Here is a 25,832-nt window from a genome sequence, read left to right as displayed (position 1 = left end):
CAGGCAAAGAATTGGAGATAAGGCACAATTGGCAGCAATATGTCAATTCTGTAGCAAGATCAATTTACTCAGCTCTAATGAAAGCTCTCCATACATATTGCCTGAGAGCTTTAGTGAGAAATCTGAGTGAAACTGTTGGTGCTTGGCACCATTATAGTGTGGAACTGAAAGAAACTTCTGGAATACAGATATGCATAGTTGATTACAGAAATACAGAAGACACTATCATAGAAAATTAAAGTAAGAATACAGAAGAGTCTATTTCGAGAACAGAGGAAACACACTACAACAACTTCTCCTGGTAAAGCCAGGATTACTTCTCCAAAGAAAAGAAAGTTGCTCAAAATTGTTTGAACAAAAATCAGAATCAGCATTTGCCTTAGTGTGGTCAACAAATAAAGTGAGAAAGGCTGACTATAGTACATCATCACATGCAGTTTTTAATAAAATAAAGTTTACTACTGATATTCACAACTATGTAATACAATTATCTGGTGCTCTGAATATGAATTAAACAATCTGAATAATAACGTAAAAAATCAAATTACCGACATTGCATTTAAGGGTTTTTAATTGAAAGTAGATAGAAAATCAACAGTTAGATAAATAGGAAAACTGCCACAGAATAATTATGAGAAAGGTTGAGCATGCTTTTGCTTTTCTCATTGGTGTGATGGATTATGAAAGATATATAAAATTATGAGAGGCATAGACAGAGGGGACAGCCAGCACCAATTATTAGGGAAGCAGTGGCCATACCAGAGGGGGTTTTGTGAGTGGAGGGAAGTTTAGGGCATATCTCAGAGGTAGTTTTTTTTCCACATAAAGTGGTAAGTACTTGGAATGCACTGCTGGGAGTGTTAGAGGCTTAGACAGGTACATGATGTAAGAAAACTGAAGCATTACGGGTATATAGGAGGGAAGGGTTAGATTGATCAGTTTATACAGGACGGCACAATATCTGCCCACACTGTGCTGTATTGTTCTATATCCTAATAATCTAATTCAGTATACAATTTACTGTTCTCAAAGTTCAGGAATCTGGAATTACCAGTTTAATTATCAGTTTCCTAGAGAAATACAAGGTAACAAATGAAACAAAGTTTAATGCTTAAATAATCTGAAATGAATAATGTTTTATAACATCTTGCAAGTGTTCTGTATGCCTATAGATGGCTCACATATGAAATGAATTTTGCTGTCAAAAAAGGGACAGCAAATCTATCAATATCTGTCATCATTATAGCAGTGAACTAAAAAGAACTTCTGGGATATAGATATGCATAGTTAATTGCAGAAATGTAGAAGCTCCTCTCGGAGATTCCCTGCTCTTCCAAAAAGAAAATTAGACTGGACTGTACCCAGTCAGCAAGCAGGAGAATGAGAAGAGAGCTATGCTTTCACTTAAGATTTGCATTCAAGATAACAAAGGCAGCATTTTGCAGCAGTTTTTCAGATTTGGACTGCACCCAATAGTGAGCAGGAGTATGAGAAGAAAGCTACATTTTCACTTAATTTTGTACTCATGATTGTAAAGGCAGTGTTTTGTGGCAGTTTTTCAGATTTGGACTGCACCCAATCAGTGAGCAGGAGCAAGAAGAGAGCGCTACGTTTTCACTTAGGTTTGCATTCAAGATTAAAAAGGCAGTGCTTCGCAGCAGTTTTTCAGATTTGGTCTGCACCCAATCAATGAGCATGATTCATTAGAAAGAGCGAATTAAAAAAAAGGCAGCAGCAAGTGGAGAGGCCATTGTTGTGAGTGGATCAGGGTTAAGAGTGTGAGGTTTTGGCATGGTAGGTATCTGATATTCTTATTCCTTGTCCGTTAGGGCGAAGTGCAGTGAGAACAGATCCTGGGGCTGTGTTTTGTTCTGAGTGTGAAAATACAAATTCTGGGAGACCTCCAGCCTCCTGGAAACCCACATCTACATCAGGTGCACCTTCTCAGCTCCTCAGAGAACATGTTAATGAACTGGAGCAGCAGGTCAATGACCTTCTGCTCACATGGGAGACTGATAAAGTGATCAATAGGAGCTAGAGAGGTAATCACACCTAGGTTGCAGGAGGCAGGTAACTGGATGACTGTCAGGAGAAGAAAGGGAAATGGGCAACCAGTGCAGAGTACACCTGTGGCCGTTCCTGTCAATAATAAGTATACCACTATACTGTTAAGGGGGATGACCTATCAGGGTGGGGGCAGCTGCAGTGACTGTGTCTCTGGCACTGAGTCCTGCGTTGTGGCTCAGAAGTGAACAGAGGTGAAGAAGATTGCAGTGGTGATTGGAAATTCCATAATCAGAGGAAAAGAGACGAGATTCTGTGGGCGCGATAGACACCTGGATGGTACGTTGCCTCCCAAGTGACTGGCTCAGGGATGTCTCGGATCAAGTCCACAGCATTCTCAAGGGGAGGATGAGCAGCCAGAAGTCTTGGTACATATTGGCACCAATAAAACATGTAGGAAAGGTGTTGAGGCCCTGAAGATAGATTTTAGGGTGCTAGTTTGAAAGCTAAAAAACAGAGCCTCCAGGGTAGTAATCTCTGGATTGCTGCCTGTGCCATGTGCCAGTGAAGGCAAGAATATGATGGTTTGACAGATGAATATATGGCTGAAGAACTGGTGCAGTGGACAGGGTTTCAGATTTATGGACCATTGGGATCTCTTCTGGGGAAGAGATCTGTACAAAAGGGACGGGTTACACCTGAACCTGAGGAGGATCGATATCCTTGCAGGCAGGTTTATTAGAGCTGCTCAAGAGGGTTTAAACTAATTTGGCAGGGGAAAGGGAACCAGAGTGATAGTGCTAAGGATGGGGTAGTTGGCTTACAGAGGTAGTATGTAGTGAGACTGCTAGCAAGGAGAGACTGATGATAGGGCGAAATTGCAGTCAACGGGATGAGCTGCAATGTAAAAAGTGGACAAAAGCGAAAAGGTTGAATACAGGATTGAAAGTATATTTGAATTCATGCAGTATACGGAAAAGGTAGACGAACTTGTAGCACAGTTACAGATTGACATGTATGACATTGTGGGCATTACTAAATTGTGGTTGGAAGAAGAATATAGCTGGGAACTTAATGTCCAAGGATACACATTGCATTGAAAGGACAAGCAGGTAGGCAGAAGAGGTGGGAGGCTCTGTTGGTAAAAATGAAATCAAATCATTAAAAAGAAGTGACATATGATCGGAAAATGTCAAATCATTATGGGTAAAATTAAGAAAATGCAAGGGTAAAAAGAAACTGATAGGAGTTACATAGACCCCCAACAGTAGTAAAAATGTGGTCTACAAATTACAACAGGAGCTAGAAAATGCATGTCAAAAGAGCTATGTTACAATAGTCATGAGGGATTTCAATATGCAGGTAGATTGAGAAAATTAGGTTGGCGTTTGATTGCAAGAGGAAACTTCTAGAATCCCTAAAAGATGGCTTTTTAGAGCAGCTTGTGGTTCAGCCTACTAGGGGATCAGCTATTCTGGATTGGGTGTTGTGTAATGAACTGGAATTGATTAGAGAGCTTAAGGTAAAGGAACTCTCAGGAGTCAATAATCATAAAATGATAGAAGTCACCCTGCAATGATAGAAGCTAAAGTTAGATGTATTAGTATTACAGCGGAGTAAAGGGAATCACAGAGACATGAGAAAAGAACAGACCATAATTGATTGGAAGAGAATACTAGCAGGGTTGAAGGCGGAATAGCAATGGCTGGAATTTTTGGGAGCAATTCAGAAGACGCAGGATATATTGATCTCAATGAAGTAATATTCTAAAGGCAGGATTATACAACTGTGCCTGACAAGAAAAGTCAAAGGCGACATAAATGCCAAGGAGAGGGCATAAAATAGAGCAAAAATTAGTGGGAAGTTAGAGGATTGGGAAGCTTATAAAAATTAACGGGCAACTAAAACAGTCATAATGAAGGAAAAGATGGAATACGAAGGTAAGCCTGCTAATAATATTAAAGAGGATACCAAAAGTTTCTTCAGCTATATAAAGAGTAAAAGAGAGGTGAGAGTACATACTGGACTATTGGAAAATGATGCTGGAAAGGTAGTAATGGTGGACAAGGAAACGGCAGACAACTGAATAAATCTTTTACTGTGGAAGACACCAGCAGTATGTCAGAAGTTTGAGGATGTCAGGGGGCAACAGTATGTAAAATTGCCATTACTAGAGAGAAATTTCTTGGTAAACTGAAAGGTCTAAAGGTAGATAAGTCAACTGGACCAGATGGTCTACACACCAGGGTTCTGAAAGAGGTGGCTGAAGAGCTGTGGAGGTATTAGTGATGATCTTTCAAGAATCAGTTGATTCTGGCATGGTTCTGAAGGACTGTAAAATCAAAAATATCACTCCACTATTCAAGATGGGGAAGAGACAGAAGAAAGGAAATGATAGTTAGCCTGACCTCAGTGGTTGGAAAATGTCAAATATTAAGGATGAGGTTTCGGGGTACTTGGAGGCCAAAGTCAGCATGGTTTCCTAAGAGAAAATCTTGCCTGACAAATCTGTTGGAATTCTTTGAAGAAATAAAAAGCAGGATAGACAAAGGAGAATCAATGGATGTTGTGTACCTGGATTTTCAGAGTATCTCTTAAAAAAAGCCACACGAGGCAGCTTAACAAGTTAAGACCCCATGATATTGAAGGGAAGATACCAGCATGGACAGAGCATTGGCTAATTGGCAGGAGGTAAAGAGTGGGAATAAAGGGAGCCTTTTCCAGTTGGTTGCTAGTGAATAGTGGTGTTCCACAAAGGTCTGTGTTGTGACTGCTTCTTTTTACCTTATATGTCAATGACTTGGATGATGGAATTGATGGCTTTGCAGCCAGGTTTGCAGACGATACAAAGATAGGTGGCGGGCAGATGGTTTTGAGGAAGCAGCGAGGCTACAAAAGGATTTAGACAGATTCAGAGAATGGGCAAATAAGTGGCAGATGGAATACAGTGTCAGAAAGTGTATGGTAATACAGTTTGGTAGAAAAAAATAAAAGCACAACTACTTTCTAAATGAAGAAAATATGAAAATCTGAGGTGCAAAGGGATTTGGGAGTCCTGGTGCAGGATTCCCTGAAGGTTAATTTGCAGGTTGAGTTAGTGGTGAGGAAGGCAAATGCGATGTTAGCATTAATTTCAAGAGGACTTGAATATAAAAGCAAGGATGTAATGTCAAGGCTTTATAAAGCACTAGTGAGGCCAAAAATCATTCCAGGATTGAAAGGTTTATCATATGAGGAGTGTTTGATGGCTCTGCGTTTCTAATCACTGTAATTCAGAAGAATGAGGGGTGATTTCATTGAAAGAGGGATATAGAGAGAATGTTTGTTATGGTGGGGGAGTTTTAAGAGCAGAGGACACAGCCTGAGAATAAGGGGATGTCATTATAGAACAGAGATGAGGAGGAATTTCTTTAGCTAGAGTGGTGAATCTGTGGAATTCATTGTCAAGTGTGTCTGTGGAAGCCAAGCCTTTAAGGTAAAGCCTGATAGATTCTTTATTAGTCAGGACATGAAGACATATGGGGAGAAGGCAGGAGATTAGAGCGCAGATGTAAAATGGGTCAGCCATGATAAAATGGCAGAGCAGACTTAATGGGCCAAATTGCCTAATTTTGTTCCTATATCTTATGGTCTTATGGAAACTTCAATGCAACCTTCAGAAATCAGTGATCTGATGAGAACTTTGTTGCATCAGTAAAAATGAATTTTTAAATAACATACCGAGTTTTAATTACTGCTTCAAATACTAAATAACCAAGAAACTGTATTATATATATCTGCAGAAACATTTCCTGTCTGCAGAAAAATACTTCAGAATATTTTGGATTTTAACGTACTAGTAGTGTCGTTCGAATTAAAAAGTGTGTTCCTTATAATGTTGGTTAAAAAAATAACATTAGTGGAAGTTTCACACCACAGAGATCACTAAATCTTTGTGGGCAGTTTTCTTTGATACCAGCAGCAAATTCTATTGCATTGTTAATAACTGAAAAATCAAGACATTAAGTACAAAATTTTTAACATTTGGATTATTTTTTGAGAGAATATAGTCAGTTAGATGGGAGGGACAAGGTATGGATTCAGGTAGGAAGGACAAAAACAAATTTGAAACTAATGACCAAATTCAAACTGCACTACTTGTATGTAAATGGATAATTTGTGGAATAAGTCTATACCTTGCAGAACATAATCCCACAACTAAGCATCCATCCATTCTTTCCTAAATCATCAGTGACTTCATTGCCTCCAAGGTTTAAAGCTCATTTCCTGAATGTCATAATCCCCAAAATTTTATACAGCCACCATGCTGCAACCCACAAGTAAGTCTGCATTTGTATGTCTTGTTTTGGTCTGCTTCTCGCCCATGCAACTCATAATAGAAACTTTACCCTTGACAACCATCAAGTACCTATACAAATCTCGTTTTTCCAGTACTCAGGCCGTAACTCCTATTGAAGGAAAAGAGCACCCCACCCCAGTCCATACAACGACTCTAAATCTACTCTCCCAGTTTCTGAATATTTGTTTTATCTGTTCTGAATCCATCACCCTCCATGTTACTGTCATCCCATTTGCTCAATTACTTCCTTCCACCATGACTAACAACATTCCAAAACAAATTGTCTTCAACTCTAATATTCTTGCCCTTATTTACCATCTCCTTCCCTGATCTAGAAAAGGATCGTTCCTGTCCTCATCTCGACAAGCTGAATGAGTGGGCAAGAACACGGCAGATGCAAAGTACTGCAGAAAAATGAGAAGTTATCCACTTTAGTGCATTATTCAGAAAAGGGTGTACTTTTTAAAATAGTTAAACTAGGAAATGTTGATGTACAAGGATGTCTGAAGATTTGTAGGCAAGTCAATGAAAGCCAGATGCAGGTGTAGCAAACGTAAATGAAGACAAACAATATGCTGGCCTTTATTATGAGAGTAAATGAAAACAGAAGCAAAGGTTTTGCAAATGTATAGGGCCTTGCTGAGAATATAATGTGAACAAATTTGTTTTCCTTACCTAGAAAAAAAGATATGATTGCCATAGACAAAGTGCAACAAAGATATGCTATGCTAGTTTCAGAGAAGGCAGCTTTGTAGTATGTACAGCAAAGATCTGCATTCTTTAGAGTTTAGATCTCATTGAACTTTATAAAAACCATTCAAGACTCAATAGGCTAGATTAGGAAGTATGTTTTTCCTGGTTTAGGAGTCCAGAATCAGTCTCAGAATAAGAGAAAGGCCATTTAGAACTGATATTAAGAGAAATATTTTCATCCCATAGGTGGCAAGTCTTTGAAGTTCTGTACCCAGATGGCTAAGGAGACTCATTCATTAAGTTTATTCCACACAGAGGTCAAATGGATATCTGTTTATTGAGGGAATTAAGGCATATGGGGATTGTGCAGGAAAACAGTGATGATGTAGATCAGCTTTAATTTTGATGAATGGCAGAGAAAGCTCAGTCAGCAGGGTTTCCCCAACTTCCTATTCATAATGCCACCACCTAATATTTTTCTTTCCCCAAGGGAACAACTCCTTTCAGATGTCCTAGGTCACATGATCAATGCCACCTCCCTTTATCCATGACATTTTCCTTTGCCAAATGATATAACACTTTCCTTTTTATCTTCACCTTCCCATTATCCAGGATCCTGCACAGCTTCCAAATGAAAGTGTGATTTGTTTATACCTATTTTAATTTAGCACACCCTATTTCCACTTTGGGTGCAGTCTTCTCTAAAATGGCAGAGGGAGAAGAGATAGTGGTGAAGTACATGTGCTTATGTAGTTGTCTGTCAGTCAAATTCCCCAACACATACCAGTATTCTAGACTGTTCGTTCCAATGAAATTCAAGGCTTATGAAGAACAACCCCAGTTTCCATTATGGCACACTACAAGCTTCCACTTAATATTGTGTTCAGCAATTATAGATAACAGGTCACACACATGGAACTCAGCAGGCCAGCAGCACTATGGAAAAGAGTAAACAGTCGATGTTTTGAGCTGAGACATCAAGGACTGCAAGTCCTGAAGGAGGGTTTTAGCCCAAAATGTCAACGGATAACTCTTTTCCATTGATGCTACCTAGACTGCTGAGATTCTCCAGCATTTTATGTGTGTTGCTTTGGATTATCAGCATCTGCAGATTTTCTTGTGTTACAGATAATGGGTCTGTTACTTCCATGTTCATTGCACCTAGATGCATCTATTATCATTTCCCTTTGTTATCATTGTCTATTATTTAATTTCATAAATATCCCAAACATTCCCTTTTCTTTACTGTCTTCATAGTTAAAATGTGTTTAATCTTTAGGTTTTGCCAGTTCAAATCAAAGATCATCAACCTGAAATATCAATGCTGCCTGACCTATTGGTAGTTCCAGCATTTTCTTTTGTTTCTGATTTCCAGCATCCCCAGTGTTCTGCTGTTCTAACATTATGCTAGATCTTCTGATGAATGTATAGTAAAATTGCATTAATCCAACATGCTAGGTATTTTGATGGTGCTGGACCAGAAGAATATTTTTGAATTATTCAATGTTATTCTATTAATACTCCAACACAATTCACTCTTTTGAGATGTTACATAGTGAATAATAAATTTTCCAGTGACCCTGGTAAATTTATAGGGAGCACAGGAACCAGGTGGCCCCAGTGAGTGTATGGGATTGAAACAAACATTATCTGATGAACCAGATACTGATCTATTGGAATTTCAGAATAATCAGATAGCGAATGATCAGTTTTACTTATTCCGATTTTGCTGCAGATAGCAGACAACTGGAGATGCACTATAGATATATGAACACTGTTAATTAATGCTAATACACTATGTAGTAACTGTGCCTGCACCAACAATTGTTGTACTTTAGATTCTGGCAGACCTAATTATATTCTGATAGACCCACTGTACGTTTCTACTGTTTCTTGTTTTTACAAGAGCAGGCAGAGGGGTAATAGGCTGGCAGGTGAAAGAGAGGGTGAGAGGGTTGGAAGTGGAAGTGCACATAAATCAATTGAAAAAAATGGGAAATAGTGCTATAACTTGGAAACTGAGTAAAGAAACTGAAACAAAAAGTTACACAAAAAGATTTTGTAAGCTGAGGTGAAGTGTTCACATATGGAAGTTCTACAAGGGTGAAAGTGCCATTTCCTTAGTAGCTTATGCACATTATAGAGGAAACACTACCTGCCAGGTTTAGGGAAAATAATAAAAAATAATTAAGACTCAATAAGGTTTTTTTAAAAAAAGGTATCATACCCAAATACTAGACTTAAGGATATTCTTCTTGAAGGTGCACGGCATTTACTAAATTTTCAGAACTTCTGGACAGGCTTAAGTCAATATTACAATAACTCACTAATCACAAACAAAAAACCTTCCTTATGGAACTATTTAAAAATATAAAACATTACATGTAAGGAAATTTTGATTTGGGAAATAGCTTGCAATTATTTTTGGATTAATTAAAGTCACTTTAACTGATTTAATACATTTGAATACTATTTATAAAGCATCAACATAAAAACTTGGACATTAGAAAAAGGTTTTTATAAAATAGTACCTCCAAGTGTTGAAGAACCTAAGCCACTTGACTGCAAGCCAGTGCCAATACCTGAGACGAATGGTGCTCCAAAGTTAACTCCCAAAGCTGGTTGTGGTCCTGATATAGAAATAATTGAGGGAAAAAAAGACAAAATTTCCATTACACTTAGAAATATCTTTAAGTATATATTTTAATTAAATGACTCTCCAATGAGAATTTTATTTCAACTACACTTGAAATAATGGACAAAGACATCAAGTGTATGTATTTAGACTTAAACTGATCCAAGAAGAATTTAGCATTAGAAAAACTTAACAATATAATTGATCCATATTTATTTAATCTTTTTTAACACTTTTTTTTTGCCAATTCAGCCACTCAGTAGCAATTGGAGAACACTAAGGTTGACCAGAGCAAAATCCTACGAAATCCCTTCTTTACTGTTACTTCGGTCAGTATTTTCTTCTTTAATTTCAGAAAATAAGCTCACACTATGATTTGTATAACCAGCACAATATCATGCCCCTAATTTTGCTTTTTAAAAGTCAGCAAATAGCTTACGTCCTGTCACAAAGCCTCAGATTTATGTTTAAACTTTATATGTACATCATGCTCAAATGAGTCAATTTAGTAATACTTAAAGAACAAAAATACATAAGAAGACAATAAGATCTTTCACATCTCAATTTATTGTTTAGTTTTGAAACATCTCAATTACATGTCAACACAACAATAAAATTTTCATTTTTGTTAATTCATAAATGCTATATTCTTGATTTTAGTGCACTACAGTTTGATATTAGGCAACGTTTTAAATAAACGGCGGGAAAAAAAATCATCCAAATTCTAAAGGCAGTTACAACCAGAAGTGAATTTCTTTGCGTGTGCAGTTTTAAAAAGGCACCACTAAATTTACACTTCAAATGTCGGTTAAACACATCCATCCTTTCACAGTTCAAACACACCACTTATTTTGCTATTGCTTTTGGTAGTCTGATGTTATAGATGACTTAACTGTCAAAAGGGAATTTGGAAGGTGAAAGCAAAGTATTATAATTATGCCAAAAGAAATGCCAAAACCATCTAATCAAATTATGGATCAAATTCTGAAGAGACAGTACCATTTTGTGTGCCTACGTAGGCTTCATTTCAAAACTTTCCACAATTCTCACACAACTATAGACAATATTAAGAACTAAAAAAATGCTATCAACTTTTGAATAAAAATTTATAGCATTAAGGAATGCTAGCATATGGTATTGCAAAATTTGCAAAACTAGTTGGAGCATTTACTAAAAGATGGTTTAAGTAGAAAATTTTGAATATATTTGACAATATTCACATGGAAAAATTCAGCCCATGTAGGCCAATTAATTGACACTGTCCCTTTTTATCATAGATTTCAATGAACAATGAAAAGAGACAGATACATAAATAAGTGTAACATTAGTTTTACAGATAATGCAGTATTATATAATATATAGTTTACAAAGATTGATTTCATAACCAAACTAGTGTAGTAACCTAGTGTTAATAAGGAAGGCAACTGTGGCACTGCACATTTATGTATACTGTACTCAAAGAAATAATTCTGTGTAGTGCGTTTGGAATTTTACAATACTGGGATATAATAAAACTTTTTGGCAATTGTTTTCAGGGAACAATACTATTGCTGCTCTTTCAGAAAGCAAAGTTAGAAAATTTGTTTTATAAAGATAAAATATAGCACATGAAAAGTGCACAAACTTACCTGCACTTTTTTTCTAGCAGCCTTGTTTTGAGAATATCTTACAAATTTTAATTTAATTAAATGTTTACACTGCTATTAATTGATTAATAATAGCAAATACTCTGGCATTTACTTCAAATTCTTTTAAAAAGTCTTTTTAATTCTACACATCCTAACTGGAACCAGTTATACTGGTGGAAAGGTGGGAGAGTTAAGAGGCAAGCCATCAATAAATATTTACTGTGTGAAACAATTGTTTTGTGGCTGAGATCAACAAATAAGATTCAGATTATAAATGTTGCTCTGGAACATGTTAATTAAGACATGCATTCTAAATGCTGTTCGTGAATATGTAAAATATAATATTATGGAGCAAGTATAAGAAATTCCAGCTTGCTAACACTTATTAGCTACTCCTTGTAAACAATTTCTTTTGTGTCAAATTTCATTCTTAAAAATTGACCATATATTAATGTTGTAGTACTTCCTTAATGTAAACTTTATTATACCTTCATAAAAATATCAAGGTATTTTAATTCATTACATTTGTTTATATCCCTGAAACTTCAATTATAAAATAGATTTATACCCCTGGCATCCTGTCTTTATTGGGAATTGCAACTACAATGAAAAGCTGCTATTTTTTAAATGCGGGGATTTTTATTCAAATAAGAAGTCATGTTAAAATTTCCCTGTCAATCTAGTCTGCAACTGATAGATTATATATGATCTGTCATGTCTTGTAACAAATTCTTAAAGATACTAGGAGTTGAAAAAACAGATGACTTGGACTAAATGACTTTTTAAATGATAATTTTTGCAGGAAAACTGACTAGCTCCTGTTATTCACCTTTTAACTCAGATCAGGAATGTGCCACATTGGGTACCTTAGCATAAATCAATTTCTTGCAGCGCATTTTATTATACCAGTGTATTATACAATACTGTTTTCCATGATCAAATGAAGAAAAAAGACCTCACTGAATAAAGGATATGGTATCTGTATCATCCTTCAGTAGTTATCGTTTGTAAGCAACCTCACCTAAAACAATATTTAGGGTTATGTGCACCTAAAATTCACCCATTTATCCATTCTTAAAATTTTTAATTTTTTTAAAACAAAAACATAACAATTTTAACAAATATTTCACATTTTCTGCAAGTTATCAGAATTTAGTGATTCAACAACATTCAAAGCCTTACAAGGTCACTTCTATCTAGAATCTTAGTCACCTTTACCATAGTATAAAAAGTCACTTCACATTTTCTAAATTACCAATTTAAGAAATTAGGTATCTTACAGCTTTAAGATTATTGCTTTGTGGGTCCTGCATAACCATGAAATAGTACTTTTCTATGCAGGTACCATTAATTTTTAAAAAATGACAAAAAGGTACAAGGAAGTCTTAGTTGCTTTCTAATACAGCAGTATGACCACTGAGATGTATTTAGGAAGACAAAATTAAAAGAGAAGTATTTGTAAATACTGTATAGATTTTAACATATGACCAATGTAATCATATATTTGTCTCAGCACTATTCATCTATAACTTGAAGACATTCAGACCTGTAGCAGGCTGTTGCTGCTGTGTTAATGTTGCAGCCATGGCAACTGCCGCTGCATTTGGTATGCTGAAGGGAGTTGGTCCAGTTGTGATACGTGGAGTATTCTGCCACTTCTTAGCTTCAGCACGCCTTGCTTCAAAGACATCAGTGGTATCACCAAAGTATGTCTTACGATAGCTAAGATACTGCTCTTTTAGAATCTGAAGAGAAAAAGTCAAGCTTCATTATACAGAATGGCAAACTATGACAGACAAAATAAGTAAAAAGCTAATAACATAAACTATATTTATGAAAACTGCTAATTACCTTTAAATCACCAAATATAAACCACTTAATCACTATTAAGTTGTAAGTACTCACAAACAAAAAGTATTGTATCTCACTTTTAAACCTATGTTAAAAATTTTGCACAATTCCCAATCAATTATTTCCAATACCTGTGGATTTTGAAAATACTCGATACAATAATCAATTTTAGGTTGTTGCTACCTATGCGTCAACATGTGAGTGCTTTCACCCTTCCCCCATCTAGACTGGCAATGAATTAGGGACAAATGTATCAAAGCTTTGCTTTCATCTTAAAACAGATTACACTACCTATAACACTCGAGATAATTTTACAATCAATAGTTACTGAACATTACTTCTGAATACTAACTGCAGAAAACTTCTAAGGAAACTTGAGGATTTATTTTCCACCTTTGTTTAGACATCAGTCTTTTCAAGACCTTTTCTTACAAGGCAGCAGAGGTTTTGAATTTAGCATCCAGTGCAAAATATTGTGTGTGAATTTAGCAAAGTTAAAAGTGTACAGGGAACAATGCTGTGGCAGAGAAAAGAGAGAGAGAGAGAGAGAGGTGAAAGAGAGTGAGAGAGAGAGAGAGAGAGAGAGAGGGAGGGAGGGAGGGAGGGAGGGTAGCGGTGAGAGAGAGAGGAGTAGGGCTGAGAGAGAGGAAGAGAGGTAGGGGTGAGAGAGAGAGGGGTGCGAGAGAGCAGGTACGCGAGAGAGACAGGGGGTGCACGACGGTGCAAGATGGAGGGGGACGGGGTGGGAGAGGGAGAGTCGGGGTGCGCGAGAGAGGTTTGAGAGAGAGAGAGCAAGAGGTGTGTGTAACAGAGGGGTGCGAGAGAGAGAGAGGGAGGTGAGAGAGGGAGGGAGGGGCGAGAGGGAGGGAGGTGCGAGAGAGTGGGGGGAGGTGCGAGAGAGGGGGAGGGCGGTGCGAGAGAGGGGGAGGGAGGTGCGAGAGGGAGGGAGGTGCGAGAGGGAGGGAGGTGCGAGAGAGAGGGAGGGCGGTGCGAGAGAGAGGGAGGGCGGTGCGAGAGAGAGGGAGGGAGGTGCGAGAGAGAGGGAGGGAGGTGCGAGAGAGGGAGGGAGGTGCGAGAGAGGGAGGGAGGTGCGAGAGAGGGAGGGTGGGTGAGAGACAGAGAGGGTGGGAGGTGAGAAAGAGAAAGAGGGAGGTGCGAGAGAGAGGGAGGGCGGTGCGAGAGAGAGGGAGGGAGGTGCGAGAGAGAGGGAGGGAGGTGCGAGAGAGAGGGAGGGAGGTGCGAGAGAGAGGGAGGGAGGTGCGAGAGAGAGAGAGGGTGGGAGGTGAGAGAGAGAGAGAGGGTGGGAGGTGAGAGAGAGAGAGAGGGTGGGAGGTGAGAGAGAGAGAGAGGGTGGGAGGTGAGAGAGAGAGAGCGGGTGGGAGGTGAGAGAGAGAGAGCGGGTGGGAGGTGAGAGAGAGAGAGAGGGTGGGAGGTGAGAGAGAGAGAGAGGGTGGGAGGTGAGAGAGAGAGAGGGTGGGAGGTGAGAGAGAGAGAGAGAGGGTGGGAGGTGAGAGAGAGAGAGAGGGTGGGAGGTGCGAGAGAGAGAGAGGGTGGGAGGTGCGAGAGAGAGAGAGGGTGGGAGGTGCGAGAGAGAGAGAGGGTGGGAGGTGCGAGAGAGGGAGGGAGGTGCGAGAGAGGGAGGGAGGTGCGAGAGAGTGGGGGGAGGTGCGAGAGAGGGGGAGGGAGGTGCGAGAGAGAGGGAGGGAGGTGCGAGAGGGAGGGAGGTGCGAGAGAGAGGGAGGGCGGTGCGAGAGAGAGGGAGGGCGGTGCGAGAGAGAGGGAGGGAGGTGCGAGAGAGAGGGAGGGAGGTGCGAGAGAGAGGGAGGGAGGTGCGAGAGAGGGAGGGTGGGAGGTGAGAGACAGAGAGGGTGGGAGGTGAGAGAGAGAAAGAGGGAGGTGCGAGAGAGTGGGAGGAGGTGCGAGAGAGTGGGAGGAGGTGCGAGAGAGAGAGAGGGTGGGAGGTGAGAGAGAGAGAGAGGGTGGGAGGTGAGAGAGAGAGAGAGGGTGGGAGGTGAGAGAGAGAGAGAGGGTGGGAGGTGAGAGAGAGAGAGAGAGGGTGGGAGGTGAGAGAGAGAGAGAGGGTGGGAGGTGCGAGAGAGAGAGAGGGTGGGAGGTGCGAGAGAGAGAGAGGGTGGGAGGTGCGAGAGAGGGAGGGAGGTGCGAGAGAGAGAGGGTGGGAGGAGAGAGGGGGGAGGTGCGAGGGGGGGTGCAAGAGAGGGGGAGTTGCGAGAGAGAGAGCGGGGGTGCGTGAGAGAGAGAGAGCAGGGGTGCGTGAGAGAGAGAGAGAGAGAGCGGGGGTGCGTGAGAGAGAGAGAGAGAGAGCGGGGGTGCGTGAGAGAGAGAGAGAGCGGGGGGTGCGTGAGAGAGAGAGAGAGAGCGGGGGTGCGTGAGAGAGAGAGAGAGAGCGGGGGTGCGTGAGAGAGAGAGAGAGCGGGGGTGCGTGAGAGAGAGAGAGAGCGGGGGTGCGTGAGAGAGAGAGAGAGAGAGAGAGAGAGAGCGGGGGTGCGTGAGAGAGAGAGAGCGGGGGTGCGTGAGAGAGAGAGAGCGGGGGTGCGTGGGAGAGAGAGAGCGCGGGGGTGCGTGGGAGAGAGAGAGAGCGGGGGTGCGTGGGAGAGAGAGAGAGAGCGGGGGTGCGTGAGAGAGAGAGAGAGAGAGAGCGGGGGTGCGTGAGAGAGAGAGAGAGAGAGCGGGGGTGCGTGAGAGAGAGAGAGAGCGGGGGTGTGTGAGAGAGAGAGAGCGGGGGTGCGTGAGAGAGAGAGAGAGCGGGGGTGCGTGAGAGAGAGAGAGCGGGGGTGCGTGAGAGAGAGAGAGAGCGGGGGTGCGTGAGAGAGAGAGAGAGCGGGGGTGCGTGAGAGAGAGAGAGAGCGGGGGTGCGTGAGAGAGAGAGAGCGGGGGTGCGTGAGAGAGAGAGAGAGCGGGGGTGCGTGAGAGAGAGAGAGCGGGGGTGCGTGAGAGAGAGAGAGCGGGGGTGCGTGAGAGAGAGAGAGAGCGGGGGTGCGTGAGAGAGAGAGAGAGCGGGGGTGCGTGAGAGAGAGAGAGAGCGGGGGTGCGTGAGAGAGAGAGAGAGCGGGGGTGCGTGAGAGAGAGAGAGCGGGGGTGCGTGAGAGAGAGAGAGCGGGGGTGCGTGAGAGAGAGAGAGCGGGGGTGCGTGAGAGAGAGAGAGAGAGTGGGGGTGCGTGAGAGAGAGAGAGCGGGGGTGCGTGAGAGAGAGAGAGCGGGGGTGCGTGAGAGAGAGAGCGGGGGGGTGTGAAAGAGCAGGGGTGTGTGAGAGAGAGGGGGTGTGAGGTGAGGTGGGAGGTGAGAGGGAGAGAGAAGTGAGAGGGTGGTGAGGGGGAGAAAAGGACAACTGGAAAAAAAGAGGGCAACAGAATGATGCAGAGGGGATGAAATTATTTCTCTTGCTCTATCTTATCTACTTCATACTTCTTCTTTCCCGCCATCCCACATTAACTGCTCTTCTTTTATGCCAATCTCACTACAGCCAAAATAGTTAGCCTGTTGATTTAATATGGACTATTCAGGTTGAAGCTTACAGAAAGTTGGTTATCTCGTGAATTGAATGCAGTGTAGACCAGTTTTATACACTGCTGCAATACAACTTGGGGTATATAATTTTTTTTTTCATATTACTTCTGATTCTTCTAACAAGTGATAAATCTGTCTGACTGCTTATCTTTCTCACGCTGGTAACATTATTTCTTTCTTTAAGGTAAGCACGATTCAAAATAACTGAGATGCCTATTCTGAGCTGGCAAGGGTTAGGCAATAAAAGTTTCTGATAATTGCTTTTTAGAAATATTATTTGGCTTTAATAAGGCCTTACAAAGGATAGAGGGACTTTGATGTGTTACACAACAAAGTTTATTTTCCCAAAGGCTAACAGGAGATCCAGATCTTCAAAGGAAAAAAGGTTAGAACATCTTTCACATAATGAAAGAGCCTGGATTTATTTTTTTTTAAGACTGGAACCCTGGTGACTCTAAACAACAATTCTGAAATAGCTTACACATCAGATCATACTCAGAAAAAGGAGTAAAAACTATTGCTGCAGAATTAAAACAAAACCTGCTTTTAGAGCATTTTGTTAGCAGCCTACTGAAATCTACCTGATGCATGGTCTCAACAGAAAATGCTATCCAACTGCCTCCACAGATGCTGCCCGACCAGCTTAATTCCTCTTAATAGTTCGTTTTGCTGCCATTACAGGACCAATTTTACTCATTAAAAACTGATTGTGGACTTTCGATTTTAAAATAAAAATACGATTAAACAAAATCCTAGTTGCATTTTCTGTGGAGATACTTTTTCACATATTTTAAAAATCTGTTATTTTGTATTAAATCTTCCCTATTTATATTCATGAATGCAGAGAACTGAATATTAAACACAATTTTCAATGTATTAAATTGAAGATTTTTAGATAATAAGCAAACACTTGAGATTCTACCATACCTTTGCACTTTCATGTATTGACTGAAGTTGAGCAGCCAGAGCTACAAATGTCTGGTATACTTTCTGCATTGCAAGAGACAAGTCTGTAGAAGTGACAAAAATAAATGAATAGCAAAAAACAATTCTGTTGCCATTCTGCAGTGCTTTTGTTACACATTCTCCCTATCACTCTCCTTTGTGCCAATTTCTACACAAGGTATAGACCAATGGATATGCTCCAATAATTCCCTTCAAAACATAAACACAAGAGATTCTGCAGATGCTGGAAATCTTGAGCAACACACACAAAACGCTGAAGGAATGCAACAAGACAGGCAGCAACTACAGAGAGAAATAAACAGTCAATGTTTCAGGCTGAGCCCCTTCATCAAGATTAGAGAGGAAGGGAGGAGAGGCTAGAATAAAATGGTGGGGGAAAGGTAGTACAAACTGGAAGGTGATAGGTGAATTCAGATGAGGGTTGGGCAGTTGTAAGAATCTGGGAAGTGATATGTAGAAGAGGTGACGGGCCAAAGGAGGAAACTGTTAGGAGAGGACAATGGACCATGGAAGAAAGGGAAAGAGAACTAGAGGGAGGTGATAAACCAATGAGAAGGGGTGAGAAGTGAAGCAGAATGGGAATGGATAAAGGGGGGAAATCCAGTTTTCTCCGATCAGATTCCTCCTTTTCAACCTTTTAGTTATTTCACCTATTCTCTCCTAGTTTCTTCACCTTTGCCACCCACCTTCTTATTCTAGTCTCTTCCCCCTTTCTTTTCCATTCCTGATGGAAGGTCTCGACCTGAGACATCATTTGCTTACTCCTTTCCATAAATGCCGCCTGACCTGCTGAGATCCTCCAGCATTTTATGTGTGCTTCCTTTGAAATATTATCGAAAGTCACATAATATTAGCAAAAAAATTCTTTGTGAATTAAGCTGTAAGCAAGGTCCTCCTGTTCAGGATGATAGCTTTTTCTTTAGTATTACTTTTCTGAAGACAAAAGCATGTTTTGCTGTTTCTGCCAAAATTTACAAAATGCATTTTGGACCCATCTTGATAATACTAATAGTTATATAGGGAGACAAAACTGATGAAGTATACAATATCTCTTCACCAAAGTCAATTACATGCATCACGTTTTCAAAATTTTTAAAAATTAATTTTTACAGATACAGGTTGAGTACCCCTTATCCACAATGCTTGGGACTGGAATGCTTTGGAAGTTTTTTTTGGATTTTGGAATATATAATGAGTTAGCTTGGAATTGCCATCATTCCCAACTTGGAATTAATGTGCTACCAGTAATCAGTCTTGGCCAGTAAGCAGGTCCCAATGGAGTACTTGGTAGGGCTCTGAAAACCTGTGCCAACCAACTGGCCAGGATATTCAAAGACATTTTCAATCTCTCAATGCTATAGTCGGAAGCTCCCACCTGTTTCAAAGGGGCAACAATTACAGCAGTGCCCAAGAAGAGCAGGGTGAGCTGCTTTAATGACTATTGTCCAGTATCACTCATATCTACAGTGAGGTGCCCTGAGATGTTGGTTATGGCTAGAATTAACTCCTGTCTCAGCAAGGACCTAGACCCACTGCAATAGGTCTATGGCAGACAGGATCTCATTGTCTCTTCATGTGGCCTTGGATCCTCTGGACATACAAATGCCTATGGCAGGATGCTATTTATTGACTACAGCTCAGCATTTAACACAATCATTTCTACAGTTCTGATCAGAACACTCCAGAACCCAGGCCTTTGTACCTTCCTCTGCAACTGGATCCTCAACTTCCTAATAAGACGGCCACAATCTGCATAGATCGGTAATAGCACCACCACCTCAGTAACAATCAACACTGGTGCACCTCAGCATGTGTGTGCTATGTGTGTGAATATGTATGTTATTAGTTCCACTTTTATACCATTCAAACTACATTGCGTCAGTATTTACATGAGTGAGGAAAAGAAGTCACGGCATCCCAAGGTAACCTAACACACAGGCGATCCCTACATCAGAGGGGTCGCATTCTTAGAAAATAATCAATATTGTGATCATCAGCACACTCTCTCCAGTCTAAGGACGTGTGAAAAGACTTCTCAGAGTACAGTACTACCGCACTCTCTGTCTACAAGGCAATTTTTTCAGATTCAGATGGCTAGTGAGTTAGGAAAGGTTCCTCACTGTTGGCTAGACACTATTCAATATGGCACTCTTCAGCTCTTAAACAGTCAAAATGCCTCCTGGTTGACCCAAAAAAATTCATTTTGACTTGTCAGTCTAGAGCACTTGCTGCCATTACTCAGTGCTTCTATCCTTGTGTTTTTGTGCATAGGTGAGTCTCTTGGCTTTATTTCCACTTTGAAGGAATTGCTTTTCGGCAGCAACTCTTCCATGAAGACCACTTCTGACAAGAGTTCTCTGCACTGCAGAGTGGTGTACCTAGGTTCCAGTGGTTTCTGTGAGTTCACAGCTGAGAACAGTGCTGGACTTCTTCCAGTTTAGAAGGGATGTCAGATTGATGTATCTCTCATCTGCAGAACCACTGTGTTTCTGATCCTCAACCTTGCCCATTTCTTTGTACTTCTTCAGAAGAACTTGTTCAGCATATCTTGCAACTCCTGTCTGCCATGCAATTTCTGATGCAGGATGATTACCTTGTGTCTTTTTGCTGTGCTCACTCTTGCCATGGTGTAAGAATTGATAATTTAAACAGTCACATCTGTCTGATCCTCACCTTTTAGTTTGGTTGTCCCTCGCCCAGTTTGATTCCTTCTATACCTGCTTCTGTTTTAGTTTCTCAGTTTACAGTTGCAAGAAAGAGTTTGTGAACCCCTTGCAATTACCTGGTCTTCTGCATTAATTAATCATAAAATGTGGTCTGATCTTCATCTAAGTCACAGTAAAAGACAAACAATCTGCCTAAACTAATAGCAAACAATTGTACTTCTCATTAATACTGAGTATACGATTTAAACAATCAAAATCTATGTTGAAAAAAAGTATGAGAATCTCTGGGGCACTGCCTTTTACAAAAGCTCTTTTGAGTCAGGTGTTCCAACTAATGAGATGAGATTGGAAGTGCGGGTTGTAGAGGTTTTCTGCCCTATAAAAAAGACACACAAAGTCAGGATGTGACTGACAGAGCCTGCTCTTCTCAGGAAAGATCGATTGATGTGCACCATGCCTCAATCAACTTTCAGAGGACCTTAGGAGAGAACTGAGAGATGCATGAAGCTGGTAAAAGCTACAAAAATATTTCTAAAGACCTGAGTGTTTATCAGTCTATTATTGTGACTTAGTTGATCAGACCACATTTTATGAGTAATTAAAGCAGAAAACCAGGTTCACAAAGCAAAGCAAAGGGTTCACAATCATTTTCTTGCAACTGATGTTCATTCAGCTCATTATGTCATTGAACATTAGCATCTTGTTATCTTTGTTTAATCATGCATTGAGTTATATACCTACAAAGTAATCAAGTTTTTATTTGAAAGCATGTCTATTATTTAATATGTTACTTTCCCTGTGACATTTAATTTTTTTGGAAATCTAAATTTACTCTTTTCTACTGACACACTAATGTAAGAGGCAAAAAAAACACATCTAAAACAAAATTTACATTAAAAAATCTAGCATGCCTAAGACTTCTACAAAGTACTCTAGGTGGAAGTGTCTTACATGTAATTTTGAAAATATTTTGTGACTTAGTAAACATTCCATAACACTTGAAACTTTAAAAAATTAGTGTGAAAGAAAATATGGAAAATTATCAGAGTTAACACGTTCAACAACTGTGTCAAGAATTTATGGCTGTTGCAGTTAAAAATAATTCAGATGAACATGCTATGCTGATGGGTTTAAAACGGCAAGAGTTGGCCAAGAAGTGACTGAATGCTTTAGGAGAAGCTACTCAAACTAGCAGTGTGCTGGTGATAATCTAAAAGATTGGTTCACACATATTTATGATTGACATAAATGACTGGATGGGGAGCTACATCTTTGTAGATGGGACATTCAACAAGAGATACAGTAAATGGAGTGAACTATGACAATTTATTTCAATATGGTAAAAATAAACTTCAGATCTGAAAACGATACGTCAATTAAAGTTTGGACAAAATTAGTAAGGATCAATACATGCCATGGAGAGTTAAATAGAATAATTAAAGTAGCTAATGGAATATTGGTCTTTATATGTAGATGACTAATGCACCAAGGATAGAATCTATTCTAATAGCTATACAAAATCCATGACAAGCTCCTTATGCTCAAAGCAACCGGTTGCAAGTTACTGAAGCAGATTTTCCAACTCAAGTGCAGAGAGTGGTTGGTGCACAGTTGTGAAAAGCATTGCTTCTATCAACTTCTGGACAAAATTCAGAGATTGCTGTCAGTGAGCAGCACCATTGATCCCATAGGCAATTTCCCACAAAATCTAGGCAAAAGTCTAAATTTAGACTGAAGACATTATTAAATATTTATGCACACTAAAGACATTAGAAATTTGGAATTCATTTAAAAAAAAACAGCAAATGAAGTAACGCAAAACATTAAATTTAAAATTGATAAAATTTCAGTAACAGTAGACGCTAATGGACAGGATAAAAAGGATGATATAGTCAGGTTACAGATCATCCTGATCTCACTGAATAGTAGTATGGATTCAAGGAACAAAGTAAGCTGCAGTTATTTACCAAAAGTACATTACAAACTCATTACCTTTCAATACCCAAAAGCAATAAGGACAGCAGGCAAATAGCAATGCTACCATTAAGGTTTCCCTCCCTACTCTGCCTCCACAAATCATACAACATCCAGGCTTAGAAATACAGAAGTTCAAGGTGTCAATTAGCGATGGATAATACCGTAATTGCTGGACTCATCAGTGAAGCCCATATTTCATAAATGATGACTTTATTCTGTTTCCTGGGTACTTCAAATAGAAAACATATGAGTTTTTGCTTAGAAGTACAAACCTTGTGGAGTCATATGAGAGCTGTTAGCCTGTGTAGCAAGGTGATTTTCCAGCTCCTCTATTTGCTGTCGATACTGCTGTAACTGAACCTCAAACTGTTCCACCAACTGCCTGAAATAGCTGTCAAATACACATTAGAACTTGCTGAGCAGGATAATAAATATTTCATAAACATCTATAAATATTATAGCCATAACATTTTAAATGAAGTTTGAAAGACAGTTTTGTCAACTATGCCAAATTACTATTTAGGTGGCAAGTGCAGAAGAACCACGGTTGATTTCACCAGCTCTCTCTCTCTCTCTCTCCCCGAGCCATTTAAGAATGAAAAAAGGTAAAACAAGGTGAGGGAACAGGGAAGGTGAATATTCAGAATTTTTCAAAAAATAATTGTACACAGAAAATTATTAAGGTTGAGGTTTACTTTTCTTTTTAATGTGGGTGATCTTGGCAACATAGTGGTTTGTGCTTCCTCCAGGAGATGGTTTCTGACACCAGATCTACACGATTACACTATGCCAAGTCATATGTGGTATATGTGAGATACCGTATGGGCATGTAAGGGAAGAAGGCTACTTGAGGTGTCTCCATGCAGATGCAGTACCAGCCTCAATGGAGGCATGCAACAATCAGAAAACTATGTCATACTATTTCTTATAAATGGCATTCTGCTTTCCGGTCAGCTAACATTATAGCACCAATTCTTTCCACTGACTGTGAAACTAGACACAGCATTAAAATAAAAATGCCAAATTTCAATTTGAGCATCTGATTCTTCTGCAAAGTTCCCATTTTGTAATAAATCTTATTTTTTAATTCATGTGAGAAACATGCAAGTGTATCACTAACATTTTTTAACCAGAAGTATGATTTTAGTTTTAAAATTTTCAATCAAATATTGAATGTTTTGGCAAATATACTGCTTAAGAGAAATTCACTGACTTACTCAGTTGGTGCTGTATTTTCATGCTGAAGTCCTGGTGGTATCTTTTGTGTTCTTAGTGCTATTTCAGCATTTTTAAGCTCCTATGAGAAAGGCAAAATATTATCAGATTTAAAGGGGCCTTTCTTCTGAGATTGCTCCAATATTTTGTGTCAGCTGTTTTTATTTCTCCATTTTTCCTCTACCTGATAACTCCGAAGCTTTCACCCACCTAAAAAGCACAAGAAACATAATTTCTTTATTCCCCTCCATAGCTGCCTGACCTGCAGAGCTCCCCCAGCATTTTGTGTGTGTGTCACAAAAAACAAGTTCTGCTATTTTAGGCCATTTTTCAAGGGGAGAGAAGTGGAAGAGGAATCAGGAGGAACTCCATTGGCAAGGTTTCCATACTTCAAAGAGCAGCTTAGTTGGGTGGTTTTTATTCCAGAGTAGGATGAGGTATCTGATTTCTGCTCCTTCCCAATGCGAACAAAAAAATGCAGTTTGTTAATTTCTCATTCAACTATATTTTCCTGGGATGAACATTTAGATTATCAAATATCCTCACCCAGTTTGGTCATGTGTGATTCCAGATCTGCCAACATGGCTGAATCTTAACTGATTCTTCAAGTCAGGGATAATTAGACAAGAACAGTAAATGTCAGCCTTGCCACCAACATCCATATCCCGTGAATGAGTAGAATTTATTGGGAGGATTTGAATAAGGCCTTGAAGCCAAAGCCTATTCAGACAACCAACGCAACTTGAGGAAAAAAAAATCTGCAACTTCTGTTGAGAGCGTAATGATCTTCATTTATGTGATACAGTCGACCTTCACTAATCAGACTACCTGTAATCTGTTTCCTTTGATAATCCGGCACTGATTTTAAATTTTCCCCACAACTGTATTTTCAAATTTCCCGGGCCACCGTACCAATCTGGTGCACATTGTTTTGGTTGCGCTAGATCTGTTCATGTGTTGGTGTGCTCTTGTAAACACAAACAGGCTATTTCTGCTTGTTTTCCCGCATTTATTAATATCATTTGTGTGAGGCGTGGCCGCCCTGCACCCGCCAGCGGCAGGGAGAGCTTGCGCGTGCTGGGTCGGTCCACCTTCACACCCGCCTGCCGGCAGTCACGCACTGCCCTCCGGCGTCGCCTGGCCGGCGCTCCCTTCTCTTCTGCCTACGACATTAGATTAGACGTGGTGACCCTCTGAATTTAAGCATATTACTAAGCGGAGGAACAAAAACTAACCAGGATTCCCTCAGTAACTGCAATTGAAGAGGGAAGAGTCCAACTCTGAATGCGCGGGCCGCCTGGCGGTCGCGTGAAATGTGGCATATAGAAGACCTCCTTTCTTCGACTTCTGCTTCTGCTCACCCAGATGTGCTGCCACCAACATCAACAGTTTTTGAAGAAACTGTTGTGCCAGTTTCAGCACCAGTTCCTGATGCTTCACTCAATTTTCAAGATGAAGATGATGATCCTGACAACTCCACACTTGCAAACATGTATCTTTGCCTGAAGGTATATTAAACGTCTCACTTTAGAAGCAGAAGTGCTCAACTGTTCTGTATAAGTTAATTCCTGTACATTTACCTGTACCCTTTATTTTATCTGTGCCTGTACAGTATATTACTTTATTAAAATTTCCCTTTAAATTAAATTTCATTTAATACATGTTTCATTATTATCTAACTTGTACTGATTTACATGATATTTTAAAGGTATGATGAGGTGGTTAGCTATTGCTTAATGTGATCCTTCTGTAATTCGGCATTTCACTAATCCGGCACTCCTCAGGTCCCAATGATGCCGGATTATAGAAGGTCAAACTGTATCATTTTATGATACTACCTCAGTCCCTAAGTTATCATCAATAGATAGAAAAAATGTTTAGTTTATTGATTTGAAGTACACTGTCCTCTCTCCTTGCATTCCAATTTCTTCCTTATTTTGCAAGAAAAATCAGTTAAAACTTTTCCAACAATATAAGTTAGGCATTATGAATCTCTGATTTTTACATCTGAAGTCACAAATGTGTTAGGTTTGAGGTGAAATAAAATACATGATCACACTGCACTTATTTCAACTCAATGCAAGAAACTACTAGGACGTTTAATTTACCTGTGCAGATTCTATCTTGAGTTTGTCAATGGCAAGTGAATCCCTCTGAAGTCCACTGGCAACCACAGCCAGCAACTGTTTCAATGCCTTGATATCTTCTTGTACTTTCAGCATTGCTTTAAAAGACATTCGGCTGATCTCTTCTTGTACCTGTTTTTGTTCTTTTACAAATTTCCTGTAGGCATGTGAAGAAAATTCATAATTTTAAATGCTCTCATGCTGTAA

At 40.0% G+C, this 25,832-nt stretch overlaps 1 protein-coding gene across 3 annotated transcripts in view; it reads right to left on the bottom strand.

Annotated features, from left to right (window-relative positions):
• nup58 (nucleoporin 58) overlaps positions 1-25,832 on the bottom strand; it is a 59,402-nt gene that overhangs the window by 15,399 nt on the left and 18,171 nt on the right. For all 3 annotated transcript variants that reach the window (XM_073043752.1, XM_073043754.1, XM_073043753.1), the window contains exons 9-14: positions 25,608-25,782; positions 23,502-23,581; positions 22,557-22,675; positions 17,603-17,685; positions 12,846-13,044; positions 9,568-9,666 (exon numbers count right to left, since the gene is read on the bottom strand). In XM_073043752.1, coding sequence (XP_072899853.1) covers positions 9,568-9,666; positions 12,846-13,044; positions 17,603-17,685; positions 22,557-22,675; positions 23,502-23,581; positions 25,608-25,782 — 755 coding nt within the window. The remainder of the gene's footprint in view (positions 1-9,567; positions 9,667-12,845; positions 13,045-17,602; positions 17,686-22,556; positions 22,676-23,501; positions 23,582-25,607; positions 25,783-25,832) is intronic.

The sequence above is a fragment of the Hemitrygon akajei genome, chromosome 4 (assembly GCF_048418815.1).
Source record: "Hemitrygon akajei chromosome 4, sHemAka1.3, whole genome shotgun sequence".
NCBI lineage: Eukaryota > Metazoa > Chordata > Chondrichthyes > Myliobatiformes > Dasyatidae > Hemitrygon > Hemitrygon akajei.
This window is presented reverse-complemented; position numbering and strand designations above follow the sequence as displayed.